Here is a 27,764-nt window from a genome sequence, read left to right on the forward strand (position 1 = left end):
TAGGTGCCTCTCCCAAGATTTCTCCCGACATTTTGTTGGCAGCTTGGCTACTATTCTCATTGTATAACCACGATTTGTGCCGCTAAATATGCACATTTTCTAACAAACTCTATATGTATTGTGTAATATGATGTTATAGGACTGTCATCTGAAGAAGTTTGAGAAGGTTAGTGAAAAAATGTATATCTTTTGCTGGTTTATTCGTTATCGCTATTGTTGGCTTGAATCAATGCTGTTGTGTGGTTGGCTATTGTAGTAAGCTAATATAATGCTATATTGTGTTTTCGCTGTAAAACACTTAAAAAATCGGAAATATTGGCTGGATTCACAAGATCTTTGTCTTTCATTTGCTGTACGGTGTGTATTTTTCATAAATGTTTTATGATGAGTATTTAGGTAATTCACGTTGGTCTCTGTAGTTATTCTAGTTGCTTTGGTGAGAGTTGTGATGGTGGCTGCAATGTAAAACTATGATTTATACCTGAAATATACACATTTTTCTAACAAAACATATGCTATACAATAAATATGTAATCAGACTGTCATCTGATGAAGTTGTTTCTTGGTTAGTGACTATTTATATCTTTATTTGGTCGAAATTGTGATAGCTACCTATGCAGGAAAAAAAGTTGTGTCTTTTGCTATCGTGGTTAGCTAATAGAAATACATATTGTGTCTTCCCTGTGAAACATTTTAAAAATCAGAAATGATGGCTGGATTCACAAGATGTGTATCTTTCATCTGGTGTCTTGGACTTGTGATTTAATGATATTTAGATGCTAGTATTTACTTGTGACCCTATGCTAGGCTATGCTAGTCAGCTTTTTTACTGATGGGGGTGCTCCCGGATCCGGGATTGTGATGAAGTAGAAGTTATGTAGAATACTATCATTATATGATCTTGCAGAAATTGACTCAGTTTTGATAAAATGTTATTAAACAAGCACCATTCACCAGAGTAGCCATGTTCTTTATGAGTGGAGTGGAGCGTGAATACTGGGTGGTAGATGCTTATATTTGTCCTATTTCACACATACCTTTTGGAGAGTGGGGTCACAGCATGGGTCAAGTGCCTTGCTAAAGGGCACATCAACAGATTTTACACCTTGTCAGCTTGGGGAATTAAACTAGCAACCTTTCGGTTACTGTCCAAATGCTCAAACCACTAGGCAACCTGTTGCACAAGTGGAGGGTCCTGCACATGCACAGAGGCTTTGGGACCTTTAGTTGTCAGGAGGAAAGGTCCAGAAAAGTCGGATCCGCAACCACTCCGAAAAATAAATAAATAAAAATGACAAAAAGAAGAGAATCAAGAACTTCAAGAAGCTCTTCAGCAAAGTACTGTCAACAGTAGAGTAGAGAGAGCCCTTCTAAGAAGTAGTGCTTCACTAAAAACCTATCCACAATTATCTTATTTGTGCTGTTTTCATGGCAGGGCCTGTCAAAATATATTTGCTCAGATACAAAGGTATGTGGATGATAACAGCTTATCAGACCATAAAGGGAGGTTGTTCTAAACCACGGCTCCGTGATGCAAATGTGGAATGGCAACTTTAGGCTTCAGGCCTAGTTTCCATTACCAAAATTTCCCTTTTTGCCTCTTAGGCATGTGCCAAATTTTTTCTTGACGTCCACTGTTCAAGTGTGCACGTAACTCACTGCATACAAGATGAATAGAACCCTGCATTAATATAATCCTTGACTAGAACCCTGATTATAACCATTAATTAATTAATTAATAGAACCATTTCATCGACTACAGCTCAGCATTTAACACCATAGTACCCTCCAAACTCGTCATTAAGCTCGAGACTCTGGGTCTCGACCACGCCCTGTGCAACTGGGTCCTGGACTTTCTGACGGGCCGCCCCCAGGTGGTGAGGGTAGAAAACAACATCTCCACCCCGCTGATCCTCAACACTGGGGCCCCACAAGGGTGCGTTCTCAGCCCTCTCCTGTACTCCCTGTTCACCCATGACTGTGTGGCCATGCACGCCTCCAACTCAATCATCAAGTTTGCAGACGACACTACAGTGGTAGGCTTGATTACCAACAACGACGAGACGGCCTACAGGGAGGAGGTGAGGGCCCTCGGAGTGTGGTGTCAGGAAAACAACCTCACACTCAACGTCAAAAAAACAAAGGAGATGATTGTGGACTTCAGGAAACAGCAGAGGAAGCACCCCCCTATCCACATCGACGGGACAGTAGTGGAGAAGGTGGATAGGGGGGCATACATATCAAGGACAAACTGAAGTAGTCCACCCACACAGACAGCGTGGTGCAGAAGGCGCAACAGCGCCTCTTCAACCTCAGGAGGCTGAAGAAATTTGTCTTGTCACCTAAAACACTCACAAACTTTTACAGATACACAATTGAGAGCATCCTGTCGGGCTGTATGGTACGGCAACTGCTCCGCCCTCAATCGCAAGGCTCTCCAGAGGGTAGTGAGGTCTGCACAACGCATCACCGGGGGCAAACTACCTGCCCTCCAAGACACCTACACCACCCGATGTCACAGGATGGCCAAAAAGATAATCAAGGACAACAACCACCCGAGCCACTGCCTGTTCACCCCGCTACCATCCAGAAGGCGAGGTCAGTACAGGTGCATCAAAGCTGGGACCGGGAGACCGAAAAACAGCTTCTATTTCAAGGCCATCAGACTGTTAAACAGCCATCACTAGCATTGAGTGGCTGCTGCCAACATACTGACTCAAATCTCTAGCCACTTTAATAATAAAAAATTGGATGTAATAAATGTATCACTTTAAACAATGCCACTTTATATAATGTTTACATACCCTACATTACTCATCTCATATGTATATACTGTACTCTATACCAACTAATGCATCTTGCCTATGCCATTCAGCCATCACTCATGCATATATTTATATGTACATATTCTTATTCATTCCTTTACACTTGTGTGTATAAGGTAGTTGTTGTGAAATTGTTAGATTACTTGTTAGATATTACTGCATGGTCGGAACTAGAAGCACAAGCATTTCGCTACACTCGCATTAAAATCTGCTAACCATGTGTATGTGACCAATACAATTTGATTTGATTTGCTTTAATGATGTGTTATAGTTACCTTGAGAGAGAACCCACTGGTTCAGTTTGACATGGTACAGGACAGACCTCAGCTTCCAATGCTGGATGAGTGGGTACCCAGAGACCTCACTGTAGTTCACCATTCCTGTAAGAGGCACAACATATCACATCACCTATAATTTTCCATTCCAGTTAACAGGGCTTTGATGCAAAGTATGAAAATGGTAGATTAACAAAGAAAGAAACACATGTTAAGTACAGATGACAACTTGCACAGCACATTCACAAGTAGTGACTCTGTCTTAAGCTACAGACAAATAGTGGGCTGTCGGTGACAGATCGTTAATACACTCTGATGGGTTGGAAAAACACTGATCCACACAAAAGCATGTAATGGTCTCAAGCACTTTGACATAATTACAATACCACCAGAGTGCAGCATAGAGAAAATCTATCACATTCTGCCCGCCTACAATGTCATCACGAAGGAGCTCGACGAAAACCTTCACTGGTTAGTCCCTCAAAAATGTATTTACAGATGCCTTTCTTCTTAGGGTAATGTTTGACTTGGTCAGCTTGTTGGGGTTAACAACAAATCATCAATGGCAGGCAAAGCATAACAAATGTAGCTATATGTAAATGAAAATACATTGGGACGTGGCGACATTCATCATCCAAATCTTTTCTTTAGATTAAATTAAGCATTTCTATTCTACCTCTGGTTACGGTGCAGAGTTAACATCCCTCACACATCACCATATGTAGCGTTGGCATGGTGCTAAATCATCTCATCTCCTATGGCAACTGTCAGCAATTCTGAGCTGTACAAGGAATCACACCCATACATCAATTTAACTTTCCCTTCATGTTCTACACATCTGGAAGATGTCTAAAGACACAGCATATCCTGGGAGCTTTAGGAGCTGCTACATTGTCAGTCAAAACATCTGTGAAACATAAAAGAGAGCATTCAGGATTTCATTGAGTAAAGATGGACCTTCAGATTCACAACTGTATGAGGACTTTCTGGGACCGTGTCACAATATATCACCCTAGTAGGCAACTACTAGTTCAGACACCCACCGGAGGACAGACACTGACAGAGTCGTTTTGTTCTACTGAAAGTACTATTCAATGAGAGCTGTAATACTGTATTGGTAATGTGGTATCCTATTGATAGTGAGGGATTATTGCCAGATCTTTCCAATTCACGACTGTATGAGGACCTTATGGACTCGTGTCACAATATATCATGCTTCTGAGAGACACTGAAATAGAGACTTTTTGTTTTTAGTAATAGTGAAATGAGAGCTGTGTTGTCCTATTAGTATTGAATGGGTAATGGGGTTTGTGGTCCAATGGAAAGAACACAGATACTGTGTAGAGGATCATTCTCTTTCAGTGTAAATAAGGAGTAATGCAACGTATTTGTAATTTAGCTCGTGAGCCAAGTGAAAATTGCGCCGGTAACAGTTCCTTGTTTCGCAGGGGCTTGACATATTGTAGGAACTTGATGAATAAGGCTCTAAATGTGATGTTCACACATTGTCCTCACCTTGAACAACATTCATTTATCCCTTCTTATGGGAAAATGCTCCCCAAACAATACAATTCCTGGTAGTAGGCACAGCGCTGCACTGTTCACGTCCCCTTATAAAATGAATAACAAGCCAAAACATATACAGCCCATATTCCTTCTTTTCAAAGGCCTTGTCTCCCTTTACCCCTTGGGTGCTCTGCTCTCATTGTCTGACAGAATGAGTAATATGACTGAACTTCACATCACAAACACAAGTTCAGTCTCTAGTCGTCGCTAGTCATTTTGCCACGATGTGGCGAGCCTCAGGTGGAGTCATTAACATACACTAAAATGAACATAGATTGAAGAGAGAAAAAGATAGACACAAATCAAGGACTAGGAGGCAGAGGAGATCTGAATATCAAACCCTATGTGTGACCACAATGGATCTATGATCTAATATCCTGAGGGCCTTGGATATCTCTGTGCCACCACTGCCAAATCTTATATATATAGATTTTAAATCTAGAATCTTCTCTCAGGAAGATTCATAGCGACAACCACAGATGGAAGTAATCTTATGGCTCATAGAACCCCATTAACTATGGGACCCCATGTTCCATTTCACTCTTGGATAAGTCGAAGAAGGAATGACTGAGGAAAGAGGTGGAACACTGAGAATTACCTGACACTCCTCTACTAATCTAATGGGAAACTAAATGTGTGTCCCAAATGGCACCCTATTCTCTATATAGTTGAGTGCACCACTTTTGACCAGAGACCTCAGGGTACTATATAGGTATAGGGAATAGGTTGCCATTTGGGACGCATCCTAACTGTAATATAGCAGCGGAGACCACTCTTCTTCCTGAGGAAACTGATAAAAAATCTCAAGCCTACAGGAGGAACAAAATGTTAGCTTTTGAAAAGATGTATGGGAATGGCTGTACGTAATGCCTTGATAATCCAACGGCTGTCACGTCTACTCCCGCTACTCCCCTCCGGCGTTCGACGTCGCCGGTTTACTAACCACCGGACCTGGGAATCATCATTACGCGCACCCACGCTTCATATATAGGCACACCTGGACTCCATCACTTCACTGATTACCTCCCCTATATCTGTCACTCCCTTAGATCTATTCCCCAGGCAGTATTGACTATGTGTTTCATGTCTGTACGCTAATCGTGTTTTTTGTATTCTGTTTATTATTAAACTCACCACTTACACTTGGTTCTCGACTCCCAGCATCCACGTTACAATGTGCAAAGATTATGGTATCATATACGTTGTTGGACTAAATCACTAGGCCTACCACTCATCTCTCCTTGACCAGGTCTTCTCTCATGAATAATTTCCACTGCCTCTCAACAGTTTTCATAATGTTAGTCTTATGTGATCAGTTGATCAGTATTGTATAGGTGGTGCCCTCTGTTCCATAACCATGTTCATTACAAAGTATACACTACACTACAGCATCCATAGCACACCTACTGTAGGTTATATTGAAAACATTTCTAAGATTTCTAATATGTGGAGATGCATATTTTGTCTGCTACTTGAAAAAAGAAAGCTTATTTGCATAATGGACAGTAATCAATTCAAATCATATTGAAAAAAGACAATCATGTTAATACATGTGTTACTCAAGTGAACGTCAGATATTCAGAACAGGTTATGGCAAGAGTGTAGGTTGAAAGTTAAGTTTAGGATTAAGTTAACAACACAGAAGTTTATTTGTTAGAACGGTGCTACTGAACAGAATTTTGAACAATACCTCTCTGCTCTTCTGTAAAGTTTTGATTGAAGATGGACCAAATGAACAAACCAGGCAGGAGGCCTTGAAACCCACAAAAAGGATGAAACATTAAGACTACAACAGTACATTTACATTTACATTTAAGTCATTTAGCAGACGCTCTTATCCAGAGCGACTTACAAATTGGTGCATTCACCTAATGACATCCAGTGGAACAGCCACTTTACAATAGTGCATCTAGATCTTTTAAGGGGGGGGGGGGGGGGCAGAAGGATTGCTTTATCCTATCCTAGGTATTCCTTGAAGAGGTGGGGTTTCAGGTGTCTCCGGAAGGTGGTGATTGACTCCGCTGTCCTGGCGTCGTGAGGGAGTTTGTTCCACCATTGGGGTGCCAGAGCAGCAAACAGTTTTGACTGGGCTGAGCGGGAACTGTACTTCCTCAGTGGTAGGGAGGCGAGCAGGCCAGAGGTGGATGAACGCAGTGCCCTTGTTTGGGTGTAGGGCCTGATCAGAGCCTGAAGGTACTGAGGTGCCGTTCCCCTCACAGCTCCGTAGGCAAGCACCATGGTCTTGTAGCGGATGCGAGCTTCAACTGGAAGCCAGTGGAGAGAGCGGAGGAGCGGGGTGACGTGAGAGAACTTGGGAAGGTTGAACACCAGACGGGCTGCGGCGTTCTGGATGAGTTGTAGGGGTTTAATGGCACAGGCAGGGAGCCCAGCCAACAGCGAGTTGCAGTAATCCAGACGGGAGATGACAAGTGCCTGGATTAGGACCTGCGCCGCTTCCTGTGTGAGGCAGGGTCGTACTCTGCGGATGTTGTAGAGCATGAACCTACAGGAACGGGCCACCGCCTTGATGTTGGTGGAGAACGACAGGGTGTTGTCCAGGATCACGCCAAGGTTCTTAGCGCTCTGGGAGGAGGACACAATGGAGTTGTCAACCGTGATGGCGAGATCATGGAACGGACAGTCCTTCCCCGGGAGGAAGAGCAGCTCCGTCTTGCCGAGGTTCAGCTTGAGGTGGTGATCCGTCATCCACACTGATATGTCTGCCAGACATGCAGAGATGCGATTCGCCACCTGGTCATCAGAAGGGGGAAAGGAGAAGATTAATTGTGTGTCGTCTGCATAGCAATGATAGGAGAGACCATGTGAGGTTATGACAGAGCCAAGTGACTTGGTGTATAGCGAGAATAGGAGAGGGCCTAGAACAGAGCCCTGGGGGACACCAGTGGTGAGAGCGCGTGGTGAGGAGACAGATTCTCGCCACGCCACCTGGTAGGAGCGACCTGTCAGGTAGGACGCAATCCAGGCATGGGCCGCGCCGGAGATGCCCAACTCGGAGAGGGTGGAGAGGAGGATCTGATGGTTCACAGTATCGAAGGCAGCCGATAGGTCTAGAAGGATGAGAGCAGAGGAGAGAGAGTTAGCTTTAGCAGTGCGGAGCGCCTCCGTGATACAGAGAAGAGCAGTCTCAGTTGAGTGACTAGTCTTGAAACCTGACTGATTTGGATCAAGAAGGTCATTCTGAGAGAGATAGCAGGAGAGCTGGCCAAGGACGGCACGTTCAAGAGTTTTGGAGAGAAAAGAAAGAAGGGATACTGGTCTGTAGTTGTTGACATCGGAGGGATCGAGTGTAGGTTTTTTCAGAAGGGGTGCAACTCTCGCTCTCTTGAAGACGAAAGGGACGTAGCCAGCGGTCAAGGATGAGTTGATGAGCGAGGTGAGGTAAGGTAGAAGGTCTCCGGAAATGGTCTGGAGAAGAGAGGAGGGGATAGGGTCAAGCGGGCAGGTTGTTGGGCGGCCGGCCGTCACAAGACGCGAGATTTCATCTGGAGAGAGAGGGGAGAAAGAGGTCAAAGCACAGGGTTGGGCAGTGTGAGCAGAACCAGCGGTGTCGTTTGACTTAGCAAACGAGGATCGGATGTCGTCGACCTTCTTTTCAAAATGGTTGACGAAGTCGTCTGCAGAGAGGGAGGAGGGGGGGGGGAGGGGGAGGAGGATTCAGGAGGGAGGAGAAGGTGGCAAAGAGCTTCCTAGGGTTAGAGGCAGATGCTTGGAATTTAGAGTGGTAGAAAGTGGCTTTAGCAGCAGAGACAGAAGAGGAAAATGTAGAGAGGAGGGAGTGAAAGGATGCCAGGTCCGCAGGGAGGCGAGTTTTCCTCCATTTCCGCTCGGCTGCCCGGAGCCCTGTTCTGTGAGCTCGCAATGAGTCGTCGAGCCACGGAGCGGGAGGGGAGGACCGAGCCGGCCTGGAGGATAGGGGACATAGAGAGTCAAAGGATGCAGAAAGGGAGGAGAGGAGGGTTGAGGAGGCAGAATCAGGAGATAGGTTGGAGAAGGTTTGGGCAGAGGGAAGAGATGATAGGATGGAAGAGGAGAGAGTAGCGGGGGAGAGAGAGCGGAGGTTGGGACGGCGCGATACCATCCGAGTAGGGGCAGTGTGGGAAGTGTTGGATGAGAGCGAGAGGGAAAAGGATACAAGGTAGTGGTCGGAGACTTGGAGGGGAGTTGCAATGAGGTTAGTGGAAGAACAGCATCTAGTAAAGATGAGGTCAAGCGTATTGCCTGCCTTGTGAGTAGGGGGGGAAGGTGAGAGGGTGAGGTCAAAAGAGGAGAGGAGTGGAAAGAAGGAGGCAGAGAGGAATGAGTCAAAGGTAGACATGGGGAGGTTAAAGTCACCCAGAACTGTGAGAGGTGAGCCGTCCTCAGGAAAGGAGCTTATCAAGGCATCAAGCTCATTGATGAACTCTCCAAGGGAACCTGGAGGGCGATAGATGATAAGGATGTTAAGCTTGAAAGGGCTGGTAACTGTGACAGCATGGAATTCAAAGGAGGCGATAGACAGATGGGTAAGGGGAGAAAGAGAGAATGACCACTTGGGAGAGATGAGGATCCCGGTGCCACCACCCCGCTGACCAGAAGGTCTCGGGGTGTGCGAGAACACGTGGGCAGACGAAGAGAGAGCAGTAGGAGTAGCAGTGTTATCTGTGGTGAGCCATGTTTCCGTCAGTGCCAAGAAGTCGAGGGACTGGAGGGACGCATAGGCTGAGATGAGCTCTGCCTTGTTGGCCGCAGATCGGCAGTTCCAGAGGCTACCGGAGACCTGGAACTCCACGTGGGTCGTGCGGGCTGGGACCACCAGGTTAGGGTGGGCGCGGCCACGCGGTGTGAAGCGTTTGTATGGTCTGTGCAGAGAGGAGAGAACAGGGATAGACAGACACATAGTTGACAGGCTACAGAAGAGGCTACGCTAATGCAAAGGAGATTAGAATGACAAGTGGGCTACACGTCTCGAATGTTCAGAAAGTTAAGCTTACGTTGCAAAAAAATAAAAATAAAATACAAGATCTTATTGACTAAAATGATATAGTACTGCTGGCTGGTGAAGTAGCCTGGCTAGCAGTGGCTTCGTTGTTGAAAGTGAAGCTGGCTAGGTAACCTCGACAATTTCACTAAATTTCTCTAAACTACACAATTATCATGGATACAAGGACAGCAAAGACAACTAGCTAACACTACGCTAATCAAGTCGTTCCGTTGTAATGTAAGTTTCTACAGTGCTGCTATTCGGTAGAAGTTGGCTAGCTAGCAGTGTTGGCTAGGTAGGAGGACGGCAGCGCGGCAGGCGAAAAATAGCTGGCTAGCTAACCGATAATTACTCAAAGCTACACAATTATCTTAGATACAAAGATAGCAAAGAAAACTATGTAGCTAGCTAACACTACACAAGTCAAGTCGTTCCGTTGTAATGTAATCGTTTCTACAGTGCTGCTAATCGGTGGCTAGCTGGCTAGCTAGCAGGGTTGACTACGTTACGTTACGTTACGTTAGGGCGAGAATACCTGGCTAGCGAACCTCAGCGAACCTTGATAACTACACAATTATCACCGATACAAAGACGGCTATGTAGCCAGCTAAGTAGCTAGCTAAGATCGAACAAATACAAATCAAAGATAGCAAAGACAACTGTGTAGTCAGCCAACACTACACTGATCAAGTCGTTCCGTTGTAATGCACTCGTTTCTACAATGCTGCTATTCGGTGGCAAGCTGGCTAGCTAGCAGTGTTGGCTACGTTGCGTTACGTTAGGGCAAAAATAGCTGGCTGGCGAACCTCAATAACTACACAATTATGTTTGATGCAAAGACGGCTATGTAGCTAGCTAAGATCAAACAAATCAAACCGTTGTACTGTAATGAAAATGAAAATCAGACCGTTGTACTATAATGAAATGTAATGAAAAGTTATACTACTATTCGGTAGACGGTGGACGTTTGCTAGCTGCTGGGCAGATAGCAGTGTGGACTACGATAGGCGACGAAATACGATAATTACGCAATTATCTTTTATACACAGACGGCTAAGTAGCTAGCTAAGAAGAAATTGCTAAGGTTAGACAAATTAAACCGTTGTACTATAATGAAATGTAATGAAATGTAATGAAAAGTTATACTACCTGCAGAGCGAATGCAAATGCGACCGCTCGCTCCAAACCGGAACCGGAAAGGTAGACAGACTCACATCTAAAGAATCCAACAGATTGAGGCCATTCATAAATCATCATCAGACTAATTAACGAGGCAGATTTTGCATCCAAAATGGCACCCTATTCCCTATATAGTGCACTACTATTAGCCCTGGTCAAAAGGAGTTCATTAAATAAGAAATAGGGTGTCATTTGGAACGGAGCTTGAGTTTTTATATAATTCCAAGGTGACACCCTTTCCATTTTAGCATTGTCAAAGGTACTGTAGGACTAGGAACTGTCAATGTCTTATAAAATATCTCAGCGATACCTCTGTTCTTTAGCGATCACTAGGCCATATGCTACGGCTTTAATTGAGAGGGACTTGGGGAGAAGGGACTCTGTGTTGCAGTTTGAATCACTGCCATTCTGCTTGCGTCAAGGGTCAAACCATAAACCAGCAGTTCAGTTCCCACCAAGCCCACCAATCACATTCCCCCCCAAAATGTAAAATGTACTATAATCCTGATGCTAGAAATTAACAAGCAGCTCAACTAGACTGTAATGTCAGTCAATATACACTTCTGAGAAGTTATTTGCCTGTGTACTGTCTAGGCATACATAGATCTCTGTAGATGTCTCCTCAGAGGAAACCTGTAGATCCCAGAGGAACAGGTGCACACTATGATGGCAGTCTTTTTAAGGGGCCACCCTTAAGGTCCCTGCTCCCATGCTGGGGCCCACACTGTATTAATTATCACATCTAATGCTGTCGGTTAATTAATTGACGTTTACCGCAGGGAATGGCTCAAGCAATTAATCAGTGTCAAATAATAAATTAAACCCCAAATGTGATTACAATTGTGGGCTGCATCCAAAATGTAAGATGAATGGAGCTTGGCTTTTTCAGGTAAGCCAGAAATTGTCCACTACTCACAGGCAGAGTGCACAGTAAATAAAACAATTGTCATGACTCTCTATCCTTGGTGAGGATCAAAAGGACCCATCAGCTAGGCAAATGTTTGAGGATAGACAGACCCTGTTTTATGACTTAAAGGATAGCCAGACCCTGTTTCATGACTCAAATACCTTGCAGAAACTCTCCCTTTGGCTCTGCAGGATTGGAAGGCTGAAAATCCTTTGTTATACAGAGAGACTTTGCCACCAAAAACTTAAACATCAAACAATGGACACTGGAACAATATATTTCAACATCCGAATGTTGGGAATAATGAGAGATAGAATATGGAAAATTCATGTCTATTTTGTGATGTCATAAAAATGATCAGAAAGACGTTATAACGGAAACATTGTAACTTTAAGAGCTTTCACACTGTATATATCAGATTTACATCTAAATGTTGTAAAAAATTATATGATTAAACATGAAACTATTTTTCAAAAGAAAGAAATGTGATTTTAGCCTTCTAAATGAGAATTGTGTTTCATGCAAACTTGTGCCCAGTCAGTAGCCACGCCCACGTTAGCTCAGATTTTGTGTCAACATGACACAACGCCCTCTAAGACCAGTGCTTAAAATGACTTGCTAACAAAATTTACATTAGACTAAAACATGCCGGGTTGCTGCCGGTGTGTAAAGTGGTCCTAGCTGTACCCTGAATAATCAACCATTGAGACCAGAGAACGTGAGGCCGTGGTGCACACGTTGAAATGGTTAGAAACTTTGTAAACCAGACCAAAACATGCACCGTCTGCAGCTCTGCATGTAAAGTAGTCTAGGACATTTGACCAAAGATGAGAAGGAAGAACAGATCCCTCTGACCACTGTGTGGTTCATCTGAAGTATCTATTCTAACGAACACTCCAGAACAAAAGAAGCCTACAACTAATAAGGACATTGTGACCTCTGATGGACAACCAGATACTTACATCAAACCACTTCCCATAGAACCATCGAGTTCAACAGAGAGATGAAAAATACATCCATGTGTAAATATATACATTGCAGTTCTTTTCCCGAATGAGCGGTCGTTCATGTGCAAAGTATTCCTATTCCCGGTAGCGTAGTTTCCAAATGTATGTACGATAAGGTGACTCTCTTTGTCTCTCCGTCTCCTGGAAAGGGGTATGTAACCCCTCCCTTTCCATTGTGTAAATGAACGGTTAACCTGTTAGGGCTGTAGGGGGCGTTTTGGGAAAAATGGAAAATATGTGCAAATTTTCAAACTGCCTCCTAATATATTTTTGCTCTTACAATATGCATATTGTTAATACTGTTGGATAGAAAAGAGTCTATAGTTTCTAAAACCGTTTTAATTTTTTCTCTGAGTGGAACACAAGTCCTTTGGCAGCACTTTCCCCGACCAGGAAGTAAAATGCAAGATGTTTATGCTCGCTTCAACGCTCTGCCTATATATGGTCATGCCACCTATGACCCGAAACACACCTCGTACGCCTTCCTCTGGGTGTCAAGAGGACGTCAGAAGAGAAATCTTGCGTTTATCTTGTTCTGACGTGAAATAAGACCTATTTCTTTAGCGTGACCGTCAATTTCAGGAAGTCAGAAGCGCCCGACTTGGGAGAGATATCATGTTTTGTTTGCTGCCGTTTCTGATGTGAACTATCTCCAGCTCGGATTTGATTTGATAAATGAGACCATGTCATCGTAATGTATGTTTTTTCAATATAGTTTAATCAGATTATTTGAATTTTTTCGGGAGTTTTGCCGTGTTCTGTAATGTTTCCTTTGTTTACTTTGGAGAGATCCATGCCACTCGACTAGTACCCAGGCTAAAGGAAGATGGAAAGTTGCCATTCTGAATGGATTGAACGACTATTCTGGACTAAGGACAACTTGATCAACATTCTGATGAAAGATCAGCCAAAGTAAGACCAAATTTATAATGTTATTTCATATATCTGTCGTGCATGTCAACTGGTCGCGCGCGCCCAAGTGTGTCTGTCTGGCGTGGCTATGCTAATTTAGCGCTACATTTAGCTTTCGATGTAAAACATTTCATAAATCGGAAATATTGTCTGGAATCACAAGAATCCTGTTTTTCAATTGCTGCACAGTATGTATTTCTCCGAAATGTTTTATGAGGAGTAATTAGGTATTTGATGTTGGTGTCTGTAAATGTTATGGCTGCTTTCGGTGCAATTTTTGAGTGTAGCTGAAATGTAATTTATGATTTATACCATAAATATGCAGATTTTTCAAAAAAAACATATGCTATACAATAAATATGTTATCAGACTGTCATCTTAGGAAGTTGTTTCTTGGTTAGTGGCTATATATATCTTCATTTGGTCGAATTTGTGATAGCTGCTGATGGAGTAAAAAACTGATGGAGTTAGAAAAAGTGGTGTCTTTTGCTAAGGTGGTTAGCTAATAGATTTACATATTTTGTCTTCCCTGTAAAACATTTAAAAAATCGGACATGTTGGCTGGATTCACAAGATCTGTGTCTTTCATTAGCTGTATTGGACTTTAATGTGTGAAAGTTAAATATTTAAAAAAAAAAATTTGGGGGAATTTCGCGGCTCTGCCTTTTCAGTGGGGGTGGGGGGGGAGTGCCGCTAGCGGCACCCTCATCCTAGACAGGTTAAGCTTTTCTTAGTCCACTAGGGACCTGTTTTCATTGTATTATGTATGTTATCAATAACCTTATGCTGTGTGTTTACGTATTCTGTATGATGATTTAGTTAGTAAATACATAATTAAGCCAATTTGTGTATTGCTGATTAATCACTTAGGTTATGGTTCGTGCAGATATCCAAGAATTGTGCGACGTTCAGAATGTGACTGGTGAGGTAATAATTAATCATTGACTGTTATTGATGTAAGAGATATGAATATATTTCTAGAGTTTAAGTCGGGAGATAGTAACTCATTAAATAATTTTTCCCATGGTGCCCCAAATTCCTGAGCGAATTGCTACATGATTAATTTAATCAAGTATCAATTAAACATTGTAGATAATTATTAGATAAAAACAGTCAACACATGAATGATAGTCACTTCTCAACACACTGTTGTCAAGGAAATTTATATGTGTAACTACAGTAGACACCTACTGCTAGTACATTACAACTGAAATATGACCTATTAATAGTACCAATGATTTTGTTTCTATTCTGGAGAACATCAGATAATTGTTATGCAATTATCCAATATCCATAAAGTATACAGTGTCTTCAGAAAGTATTCATACCGCTTCACTTAATCCACATTTTGTTGTTACAGCCTGAATGCAAAATAGATCAAATAAATGTTTTTCTCACACATCTACACACAATACCTCATTTACATAAGTATTTACAAATGAGTCAATACATGGTATAATCCCTTTTGGCAGCGATTACAGCTGTGAGTCTTTCTGGGTAAGTCTCTAAGCATTTTGCACACCTAGATTGTACAATATTGTCACCCCCTGACCTTAGTTATCTATGTATTCTTTATTATTTTGGTTAGGTCAGGGTGTGACGAGGGTGGGTATGCTTGTTTTGTATTGTCTAGGGTTTTTTGTATGTCTAGGGGTGTTGGTAAGTCTTGGCATGTATGTCTATGGTGGCCACCAGTTCTGGCACCACGCATCAGGCCTCCAGTGCGCTTGCACAGTCCAGTACGGCCTGTGCCTCTTCCCCGCACTCGCCCTGAGGTGCGTGTCCTCAGCCCGGTACCACCAGTTCCGGCACCACGCACCAGGACTCCAGTGCGCTTCCACAGTCCAGTACGGCCTGTGCCTCTTCCCCGCACTCGCCCTGAGGTGCGTGTCCTCAGCCCGGTACCACCAGTTCCGGCACCACGCATCAGGCTTTCAGTGCGCTTCCATAGTCCAGAGCTTCCGGCGACAGTACCCAGTCCAGAGCTTCCGGCGACAGTACCCAGTCCTGAGCTTCCGGCGACGTTTCACAGTCTGGCACCTCCAACGACGGGCCACAGTCCGGAACCTCCAACGACGGGCCATAGTCCGGAACCTCCAACGACGGGCCACAGTCAGGAACCTGCAACGACGGGCCACAGTCCGGAACAGTCCGAAACAGTCCGGGGTGTTGGTAAATCTAGGCATATGTATATCTATGGTTGCCTGAATTGGTTCCCAATCAGAGGCAGCTGTTTATCGTTGTCTCTGTTTGGGGATCATATTTAGGTTGCCATTTTCCCTTTTGGTTTGGTGGGTTCTTATTCTATGTTTAGTTGCCTGTCTGCACTAGCCATATTAGCTTCATGGTTCATTTTTTCATTTTGTTCATTTTGTTCAGTGTTCATTCTTTAAATATAGAAGAATGTACGCTTATCACGCTGTGCCTTGGTCTCCTCCCTACGATGGCAGTGACAAATATTTTCCCATTATTCTTCATAAATTTCTTCAAGCTCTGTCAAATTGGTTGTTGATCATTGCTAGATAACCATTTTCAAGCAGATTTAAATCAAAACTGTAACTTGGCCACTCAGGAACATTCACTGTCTTCTTGGTAAGCAACTCCAGTGTAGATTTGGCCATATGTTTTAGGTTATTGACCTGCTGAAAGGTGAATTCATCCTCCAGTGTCTGGTGGAAAGCAGACTGAACCAGGTTTTCCTCAAGGATTTTGCCTGTGCTTAGCTCCATTCAATTTATTTTTTAACCTAAGAAACTCCCCGGGCCTTAACGAATACGGCAGGTAGCCTAGTGTTTAGAGCATTGGACTGGTAACCGAAAGGTTGCAAGGTCGAATCCCTGAGCTGACAAGGTAAAAATCTGTTGTTCTGCCCCTGAACAAGACAGTTAACGCACTGTTCCTAGGCCGTCATTGAAAATAAGAATTTGTTCTTTACTGACCTGCCTAGTTAAATTAAAAGAAAGAATATAATGTAAAAATAAAAGCATACCCATAACATGTTTCAGCCACCACTATGCTTGAAAATATGGAGAGTCGTATTCAGTACTGTGTTGTAGTAAGCATATGGCATATGGAATTGTTTTAAGATGGTCATACCATGGATCCTTTAGCTATTTTAGGACCCCTTTAGGTATAAAAATTATTGGATAAAATATTGAATTTGGCCTGTAATAGTATAGCTCATAGAAACACATTGAATAATAATTTCAGAAATGGCAAAAAAGACAGTCAAAATATAAATAATAAGGAATAAGGTTTTGAAGTGTCTGTCTACATCTAAAATATATATCTATAAAAAACATAACCCCTTATTTTTGTAGGAACAAAACTACCTCCATACTTCCATTCATTTGTAAGGGTTACCTTCAGACGAGTCCCGTGACACTCGTGGGGGTCGTCGAGCAAAATGAAGAACACCATCGTGTTTGTTTGGACACTTCAGACCGATTTTCAGAATGTCTCATAGTCTGACAAACACACATTTTACATTCAGGCTGTAACACAACAAAATGTGGAAAAAGTCAAGGGGTGTGAATACAGTGAAGGCACTGTACATTTACTGAACATGAAAAACGCAAATTGGCTAATTCCGGTAATTCAGATTTTTTTTTGCATGTGAATGCATGAGCAAGCCTGTGTTTGATTGCGTATTAACATAGCAATTATCTTCGTAGCTACGGAACAAGCTCAGCTTGTGTAGTAAAACGAGGTAACTTTATATGCCAGTCTGTAAATTCAAATTGCCTTGGCAAGTAAACAATTAACCGTGCAACCAATTGATAGCACACGAGGAGAGAGAGGAAGATGTTTTTAGAATGTTAAACAAGGCTCTCCTAAGTGTGACACAATTAGGTCGGCACATTGAAAACAGACTATTGTGGAAGTTAGTAGAAGGTTTAGAGTTTATCTTCTTGTCAATAGGGGGAGCTGTTAGCACTTTGTAATAATGACATTCCCAAATTAAACTGCCTCGTACTCAATTCTTGCTCGTACAATATGCATATTATTATTACTATTGGATAGAAAACACTCTCTAGTTTCTAAAACCTTTTGAATTATATCTGTGAGTGAAACAGAACTAAACTTAGAGCAATTTTCCTATGTGGATGTGAGAATGCCAAATTTTCCATGCTGCTCTGAGACCTGTGTATAAATCTGCCTGTATTCTATTGGTTGAGATGCACTGCATACGCCTTCCCCTGGTTGTTAGCGAATAGGGAGACTTGAAATGGAGTCTCTACGTAGATCTCAAAGGTTATAAATCACTTGGCAAAGACATGTATGTTCTTTTCCCTCTTCGCTCTGACGCACTGAGGACCTTGGCATATTGTACTAGAACCATCGGTTATAGATCTTAGACATTTCCGGCTGTGTTTTTATTCGATATAGGCTTTAAAGACATCATAATCTTGTTATATTAAACCGAGTTATATCAGTTTATATCGGTATATTGCGATTTTCGGATATTTATTTGTACTGCGTTTTAGTGAGTCGGACACGTCTTTGCCATATGGCTAATGTTTACTGCTAATTGCTACGTTGAAGAGGACGTTATACAACCTAGCAACAATTCTTTTGGACAAAGGACACCTTTCCCAAGATTCTGATGAGAGTTCATCAAAAAGTAAGAACTATTTATGCTGATAATTCGTTGTTCTGTTGAAAAATGTCAAATGCATAAGCCGCCATTAATTGCAGTGCAGCCTCGCTTTATCGCACGCTGTATTTTGAAGTAACGTTAATTTTAAAAATGTAACCCAGCGATTGCATTAAGAACTAATTTGTCTTTCAATTGCTGTCCAACCTGTATTTTTTAGTCAAGTTTTGGAATAGTTACTGATTAGAATAGGTGCCTCTCCAAAGATTTCTCCTGCCATTTTCTGGGCAGCTTTGCTACTTTTCTCATTGTATAACCACGATTTGTGGCACATTTTCGAACAAACTCTATATGCATTGTGTAATATGATGTTATAGGACTGTCATCTGAAGAATTCTGAGAAGGTTAGTGAAGAAATTAATATATTTTGGTGGTTTATACGTTATCGCTATTTTTGACTTGAATCAATGCTGTTGTGATGTTTGCTATTGTGGTAAGCTAATATAACGCTATATTGTGTTTTTTCGCTGTAAAACACTTCGAAAATCTGAAATATTGGCTAGATTCACAAGATCTGTGTCTTTCATTTGCTGTACGCTGTGTATTTTTAAGAATGTTTTATGATGAGTAATTAGCTAATACACGATGGTCTCTGTAGTTATTCTAGTTGCTTTGGTGAGAGTTGTGATGGTGGCTGCAATGGTAAACTATGATTTATACCTGAAATATGCAAATTTTTCTAACAAAACATATTTATTGTATAGCATATGTTATCAGACTGTCATCTGATGAAAGTGTTTCTTGGTTAGTGGCTATTTATATCTTTATTTGGTCGAATTTGTGATAGCTACTGATGGAGTAAGAAAAGGGTGGAGTAAAAAAGTGGTGTCTTTTGCTAACGTGGTTAGCTAATAGATTTACATATTGTGTCTTCCCTGTAAAACATTTTAAAAATCAGATGGCTGGATGATGGCTGGATTCACAAGATGTGTATCTTTCATCTGGTGTCTTGGACTTGTGATTTAATGATATTTAGATGCTACTATTTACTTGTGACGCTATGCTAGCCTATGCTGGTCAGCTTTTTTTACTGATGGGGGTGCTCCCGGACCCGGGTTTGTGAGGAAGTAGAGGTTATCTTAACTTCTTCTGGCTGCAAGCCCGACGTCGGTACACTTATGACAACAGCCAGCTCAAGTGCAGGGCGCGAAATTCTAAATGTATTTTTTTGAAATATTTAACTTTCACACATTAACAAGTTCAATACAGCATTTGAAAGATAAACATCTTGTGAATCCAGCCAACATGTCCAATTTTTAAAATGTTTTACAGCGAAAACACCACGTATATTTATGTTAGCTCACCACCAAATACAAAAAAGGACAGACATTTTTCACAGCACGGGTAGCATGCACAAAACCAACCTAACTAACCAAGAACCAACCAAACTAACCAAGAAACAACTTCATCAGATGACAGTCTTATAACATGTTATTCAATAAATCTATGTTTTGTTCGAAAAATGTGCATATTTGAGCTATAAATCAGTTTTACATTGCAGCTACCATCACAGCTACCGTCAGAAATAGCACCGAAGCAGCCAGAGTAATTACAGACACCAACGTCAAATACCTAAATACTCATCATAAAACATTTCTGAAAAATACATGATGTACTGTCACGTAGAGTAGGCCAGAAGGCTAAACTGGATAACCTAACCTGTATCAAAATAAAAAGATGGCGGAGCCGCAAAAGTTCTTCTGTGCAAAGGTGTTTATTTACAAGTGATTCCGGAACAAAAAACAACAGTACTTCCCTCAACGTCTACCTTATGGGACAGCTTAAAAACAATGCTGCCCCATCCACAGCTCGATCCAAAATGCCTCTCCATGAACTGAAAGAGAGGCTCCTTTTGTAGGGCTAGCCCCTCCCCTCAGAACTATTAACCCTAATTAATTAAGCAATTAACAATACAAACCTACATTTTCCATTAACTAAACATACTAAAGGATATACATTGCAACACGGTTTTAAACAATATCACAACATAACATTTACAACATTACATCACTACTGACTATCTTTCAATATGCCCATATGCATTAATGCCATTTGGGACAGGCACTATAAAGCCAGCCCAATTCCCTTAGCTCGGGTCCTTTTCCAGCATACCCAGAAGCTACAGAGATGGAGAGAGAGAGGAACAGAACAAACAAACAAACAGCTCATCCACAACATTGATAAGTATAATTTATATTGTATATCTCAAATATGAACATTGACATAAGTGTGAAATGTATGCACTAAGACAGAAGTTAATTTGTGTGTCGACCCACATTGTTAACTTATCTTATAATTGCTCAGGAAGGAGTGATGAATGCGTGTGTGCGTTGAAGAACCAAATGCTGCCAGAGGCCAGTGACGGACTTCTACGTCACATGTACAGCAAATGAAAGACAGGCATCTTGTGATTCCAGCCAATATTTCCGATTTCTTAAGTGTTTTACAGCGAAAACACAATATAGCATTATATTAGCTTACCACAATAGCCAGAAACACAAGCCATTCCCCAGCAGCAAAAGTTAGCGATCATAACAAACCAGCAAAAGATATATAATTTTTGACTAACCTTGATAAGCTTCATCAGATGACAGTCCTATAACATCAGGTTATACATACACTTATGTTTTGTTCGAAAATGTGCATATTTAGAGCTGAAATCAGTGGTTATACATTGTGCTAACGTAGCATCTTTTTCCCACAACGTCCGGATATTTTTCTGACACTCACATATTCTGACCAAATAACTATTCATAAACATTACTAAAAAATACATGTTGTATAGGAAATGATAGATACACTAGTTCTTAATGCAATCGGCGTGTTAGAATTCTAAAAATAACTTCATTACGATATGCAGTTTACGTTATGGCGAGAGCGTAGCCAAAACCTGGCCGCAAACTACAAGTACACATGTACGACAGATATATGAAATAACATCATAAAATGGGTCCTACTTTTGATGATCTTCCATCAGAATGTTGTACAAGGGGTCCTTTGTCCAGAACAATCGTTGTTTGGATTTAGAATGTCCTCTTCTCCAGTCAATTAGCACGGAAAGCTAGCAAAGTGTCGCGAAGCTCTCCTTCCTGAACATACGCAGACAAAGCAACACGCCTAACGTCCCGAATAAATTTCAATAATCTAATAAAACTAAATTGAAAAAACATACTTTACGATGATATTGTCACATGTATCAAATAAAATCAAAGCCGGAGAGATTAGTCGTCTATAACGACAGCTTTACAGAAGGCAATACCAGGTCACTTCTCGCGCGTTCCAGAAAACAGGAAATTGGGGTCACGTCATGCCAAGAGCTTTTATTTGACCTCAGATCATGTTATACACTCCATTTCTTCTCTCACTGCCTGTCGACATCTAGTGGAAGACGTATGAAGTGCATATATACTAATAATATCAAGGACATTTATAGGCAGGCCCTAGAACAGACCATCGATTTCAGATTTTCCACTTCCTGTCAGGAAGTTTGCTGCAAAATGAGTTCTGTTTTACTCACAGATATAATTCAAACGGTTTTAGAAACTAGAGAGTGTTTTCTATCCAATAGTAATAATAATATGCATATTGTACGTGCAAGAATTGAGTACGAGGCCGTTTGAAATGGGCACCTTTTATCCAGGCTACTCAATACTGCCCCTGCAGCCCAAAGAGGTTTTAACATCACCTTTGTTGCTGATAAACAATAGCTATTTTTTAACATATAACTTTGTCCTACCTATTCGACACTCGCTAAAATACATTTACATTGTACGTGTTTCTAACTGGCTTCCAGGTTTCATACAAATGGCTAAGTCTATCAACTAAAACAACACTTACTGCCACGCTCTTCATTTGTCAGGCTAACGTATCTATGATTAGCCACACAAGGATTATAGATCCTATTTCAATTGAAGCTTCAGCAAAAGTTTAATATTGAACACTGGAGATTGTTGAGCTTAAAGCTAACAGCAACTTTGTTTGTTCTTTGCTTCTCCAAAGTCATGTACTCCAAAGCACACCTCAATTCAACTTTTGTTCAGCATCTGAAAACAGCTAGCAAGACAAGAGGCAAGGAAATTGCAAATACATCTATCAAACCTGACTGTAGTGCTCACATGAACTGTTATGTCTGTGGATTCTTGAAGCTTTTAAACTACAGAGATAAGATATTGGCCAATAAAATAAAAAAGACTGATGCAAAGGCCCAGAACCACGGAAAATACTCAACAAAACATCAGACACAAAAACCTGAGACAATGCACATGTACTGAATGGTAAGTGAGCGGAGTTGACAGTAGCTATTCATGGTTCCTGACCCTTCCAGTAGGGAACTGCAACAGAAGTATAATAAGTAACACTGCAGGTCAAACCATGGTCCAGCCGAGGAATTACCAGATAATAAAACAATCAGGCCAAAGCCCAAATAACAGACGGGGGGGATGCCCTGTAATAACCTTTTAAAGGCTGAAATAGAAGGGTTTCAAATATAGCATTATCCAGTACACTGCCTTACTCTATAGCTATAGACAGACACAGAATCATATTCTATAAACAGTTACAGTAGCGATTGTATGGGGAGGTGAGACAAAAAATGCATTGAACACTAACAGAAACCCCAGAAGGCATGACCCTCTTTCCTGCTACCCATTACTTCAAGAGCGAATAAAAATATAGATTATGTGGCGTCTCAATGCTGACACATTTAAAGGAAACCATTGTCTGGACACTCAGTGAGGACGGTACACCCCTGAGGGATAACTAGCACAGACAATATAGAAATAATATAACTTTTATTCAGTTATGAGCATGTAACAACAAATATATGAACTTAACAGCTACAATTTATATTTTTATTGCTTCATTTTGATTAATACATTTTCAATCCAATTAAGTCCTTTGGTTTTAGACTCGTGGAGGCTGAGTAATTCATTTGGTTGAATGCCATTCCAGATTAATAATCATACCATTGTATTAATGAATCATGTGTGCTTTATTTGGTGGACCTGGGATTGATAACTACAGTACATGTGAACTTTATCTCTCTAAAATATAAGAGGAGTAAAGTAATGAGAGAATAATTCAAAGAAGAAATACAGAATGTGACCCAAACTGACAAAGTTTGCTGCTCTTGTGTAATGTTGCATCTATTATCTGTAATCAACCCTGTTATTGCATCAAGATGATCCTATCTGTCTGAGATTGATCAACTTTGTACGATTTCATGTTTATTTCCTATCAGTGCAAGACAGAAATTGACTTCCAGACATGAACGCACACACTCAGTCACACACACAAACACAAACACACACCAAAACAAAGAAAATAGGTAAGCCAGCAGCAAACCCGCCTCTGATATTATTAACTTAGTGGAGGAAGACACATTTTCTGGCTCTGTGTGAAAACTCAGATTGTTATTGGTATATGAAAGCTATTTTCCAGATGCTGGTTGAATCTGCATGCATTAAAGCAGCTTTTGGGAGAGTTTAGAACAGTGTATATAAACCTCTTTCTTTGGCAAGGAGGGCTCTATTCAATCTGTAAAGTAGAAGCGGTACAGATTCCGCAATGTAAATGTAAAGGTCATTTCCGATTGAGACGACGTATGCAGCGTTTACCGTGAAGGCAGTCTGCGCTAAAAACGGGAACATCGTCTTACAATTTAAATCACGCTGTAAAGCTGAAGTTCCGCAACGCCGATTGAATAGAGCCCTAAATTAGATTGTGACGACCTGCCTGCAATGTAACCTGAAATGTCAACATCGATGCTGAGAGATTGTTGATTGGATTTATTGGGTTATTATAAATCTGAACCTGTCACTTTTGCTTTTGCTTCAAGACTTTACTTCAGGAGATTGTCTGCCCTGTATGCATGTAATAACACAAAGGAGATACAAACCCAGCGTGTCAAGACTCCTGTGTCAGTCATTTTTCCTAACTGGCAACAGTACCAGCCGTTTTTCCTAACTGGCAACAGTACCCACTCCTTTGATGATCACAGGCATCTAATCTAGTGCTAGAGCACAAATGATTGACACTGTGTACTATTTCACCTGTGGTGTTTCCCGTTCTACCTCTCTGAATTTACACTTTTACTACACTCATTCAGACGCTCACACACATTTTAGTCAATATGAGCTGTGAGAACATGACAGCCAATGCCTTTGTGAGAGAGTTCCCTGAAGACAATCACTGAAAACCCAGCTGCCCTCCCAGCCCCCACAATACATACCATGACTGCCGGTCCTTCTTTAAGCTTTAAAAGCCAGAAGGACTGCTCCCTTTCTCCTTTTCTTCATCTTATGGGACATCTGCTTAGTGGCAGTGAAAGCGTACCTGCTTTCTGCTTTCCAATTAAATCAAGATGTATTTGCCTTTCAAAGCCTCACCTCCCTCTCTTCTCCATTGGAATAATTGATGGAACCCACTGGCCTATGATGAATGACTTCCAACCCAGAGATGAATAGGAAGATGAATGCATTGCCAAAGGAGGGTTGGAGAGGTAGTGCAAGGAGTGCTGACATGGTGACAAATACACTGACCATGGCACCAACCTGCCTAAATCAGCAAGGGAGGGTGGCAACCGCTCAAGAGCCCCGCCAGGTACATCCTCATTGCCTCACTCCTGTCTCATGGACTATTAGCTAAGTTAGCAATTAAATGCCAGGTGCAGTAGATTCAGTGTTTCTGCTATAATATGATCAAAGTGAAAGGATGCATATACCGATTTACACATTCAGGACGGTGTATGTTCAGTTAAATGCTGATAAAGGAGAATAGCCCTTCTAAGGATCGACATTTCAGGTAACTTGAAAGATCAATACTACTGTGTAGGATTTCAGCCAGCATCGGATAGGCAATTCCCTCCATTGTGAAATCTAAATGACATCCGCAATGAATCACTCAGACGTTGACATTTACAGTATCTATTCCCAGTGTGCAAAACTGGTCAACAATACATCATTTTAACCAGTTTTTCTCACTGGGATGTTTCTTGATGATACTTTGAGACTATTGAGGTCAAAACTGTCCTTTTCTCTTGACTATTCTGCATTTGACTATGCCACATTTTAGAACAGAGAGCAAAACCCAGGAATCACTGTACCTGAAAGGGCCCCAGTAATCCCACCCCCATGTATGCATAAAAATGTATCCTACTGTGTAAGATAAACTCTAATAGAACTGTAGCTGCAGGACTATTACAGCATTATAGCATGCATCCTAAATGACACCCTATTCCCTACATAGTGCACTACTTGTATCGGAGCCGTCTGGGCCCTGGTCAAAAGTAGTGCATTAATTGAGGAATAGAGTGCCATTTGGATCACAGCCATACTGGGCCATGGTGCAGTGGTAATGGGATACTGTGCTGTGGCTCCCCTCCAGCCCACAGCAACAGTTGGATAAAAAGGTTGCGCTCCACAGAGGGACAAGGCCCTGGGATGTGATGACAGCAGAAGATCCATTGAGATTATACTTTTCTAATATCCTCTGAAGTTTCCAATAAACTTCAAATCTTAACAGATGCCAATCTGTCCTTATTGATTGTCCAGTACTTTGGAAATAACCTTGGACATGTGGTTTAGAGTGAGGTGCACTGTAGTGTCTAAGCCATTTCTTTGAGAGGTCATATAAAACATATACATCCTTAACATTACCATGGATTCCCAAAAATAAAAGGTGATGGCATCTCACACAAAAGACCGCAAATACTATGGATTTTGTTTTTCACACCACTGGACGCATCGGGCCAGTTGCATCCAAACATAGGTACCATAGTTACCGTAATAATTGTATAGTACCAAAGGTACTATAATAGTGCTGGATGGTTACAGTATATATACAAAAGTATGTGAACACCCCTTAAAATGAGTGGATTCGGCAAATTCAGCCACACTCGTTGCTGGCAGGTGTATAAAATTGAGCACACAGTCATGCAACCTCTGCACACAGCCATGCAAATTGAGCACACAGCCATGCAACACTGACTACCGAGTTCCAAACTGCCTCTGGAAGAAACGTTAGTACAAGAATGGTTCGTCGGCAGCTTCACGAAATGGGTTTCCATGGCCGAGCAGCCGGACACAAGCCTAAGATCACCATGCACAATGCAAAGCGTCAGCTGGAGTGGTGTAAAGCTCGCTGCCATTGGGCTCTGGAGCAGTGGAAATGCGTTCTCTGGAGTGATGAATCACGCTTCACCATCTGGCAGTCCGACGGACAAATCTGGGTTTGGCAGATGCCAGGAGAACGATACCTGCCGGAATGCATAGTGCCAACTGTAAAGTTTGGTGGAGGAGGAATAATGACCTGGTGCTGTTTTTCATGGTTCGGACTAGGACCCTTAGTTCCATTAAACGGAAATCTTAACGCTACAGCATACAATGACATTCTAGACAATTCTATGCTTCCAAATTTGTGGCAACAGTTTGGGGAAGGCCCTTCCTGTTTCAGCATGACAATGCCCCCGTAGACAAAGCAAGGTCCATAAAGAAATGGTTTGTCGAGATCGATGTGGAAGAACTTGACTGGCCTGCACAGAGCCCTGACCTCAAGCCCAACACCTTTGGGGCGAATTGGAACGCCGACTGCGAGCCAGGTCTTATCGCCCAAGATCAGTGGCCGAGCTCCGTAATGCTCTTGTAGCTGAATGGAACCATGTCCCGGCAGCAATGTTCCAACTAGTGGAAAGCTTTCCCAGAAGAGTGGAGGCTGTTATAGCAGCAAAGGGGGGATCAATTCCATATTAATGCCCATGATTTTGAATTAAGATATCCACATACTTTTAGTCATGTAGTGTATGTGCTCATTTCATAATTTCCACTGTGACAGTTTGTTTATAATATGCAAAATAGTTAATTGTCCTATTGCAAATTCGATGGTGCTTTAAGACAACCATTATATTGTACTGACTACTGAATGACAGTACTGCAGCATACTGTATGGTCACAGCTTCACAGTTTTCACAGCACATATCTAACCATTGGTTGGGCGTACATCCTTTTTTATTTTTACATTTACAGATAAAATGAAGATCAGTGTCTTTCCATTTCCAGGAAATTGGATGGAATGGGATTTCTCTCAAGTTGAGTAACCCAAATGTTAAATATTCTGTTAAGCTCCCTGTGCAGTAATGTTGAATTGGGCAGTAAAATATTTAATTGGTCAGTAAAATGTTGCACAGCGCAACATCAGCAACAAATGGGAGATGTGAATGGAATGATGAAAGATGCATTACATTGAAGCCTGAGTCATTTGGTTGGAGCAGGGAGGGATATTTTCCTCTGTTAATGAGGGTGTTTTAGATAGAACCTCTGTATTCTGTCCAAATGGCACAGCTGGCATCATGTAGTGTGGAGAAGCACCAGACAGAATTCTGATCTGACAGCAGTAGCACAATCCAAATCACCCCTTTTCCTCATGAAAAATGATTTTGTTAATATCTTCCCCCATTTTCT

The 27,764-nt window shown here is 41.7% G+C and overlaps 1 protein-coding gene across 7 annotated transcripts in view; it reads right to left on the reverse strand.

The window, feature by feature from the left end:
- Window positions 1-27,764, reverse strand: part of LOC129814121 (astrotactin-1-like) — a 269,237-nt gene that overhangs the window by 101,718 nt on the left and 139,755 nt on the right. For all 7 annotated transcript variants that reach the window (XM_055866935.1, XM_055866939.1, XM_055866938.1 and 4 more), the window contains one exon: window positions 3,101-3,205. In XM_055866935.1, coding sequence (XP_055722910.1) covers window positions 3,101-3,205 — 105 coding nt within the window. The remainder of the gene's footprint in view (window positions 1-3,100; window positions 3,206-27,764) is intronic.

This window comes from Salvelinus fontinalis, chromosome 17 (genome assembly GCF_029448725.1).
Source record: "Salvelinus fontinalis isolate EN_2023a chromosome 17, ASM2944872v1, whole genome shotgun sequence".
NCBI lineage: Eukaryota > Metazoa > Chordata > Actinopteri > Salmoniformes > Salmonidae > Salvelinus > Salvelinus fontinalis.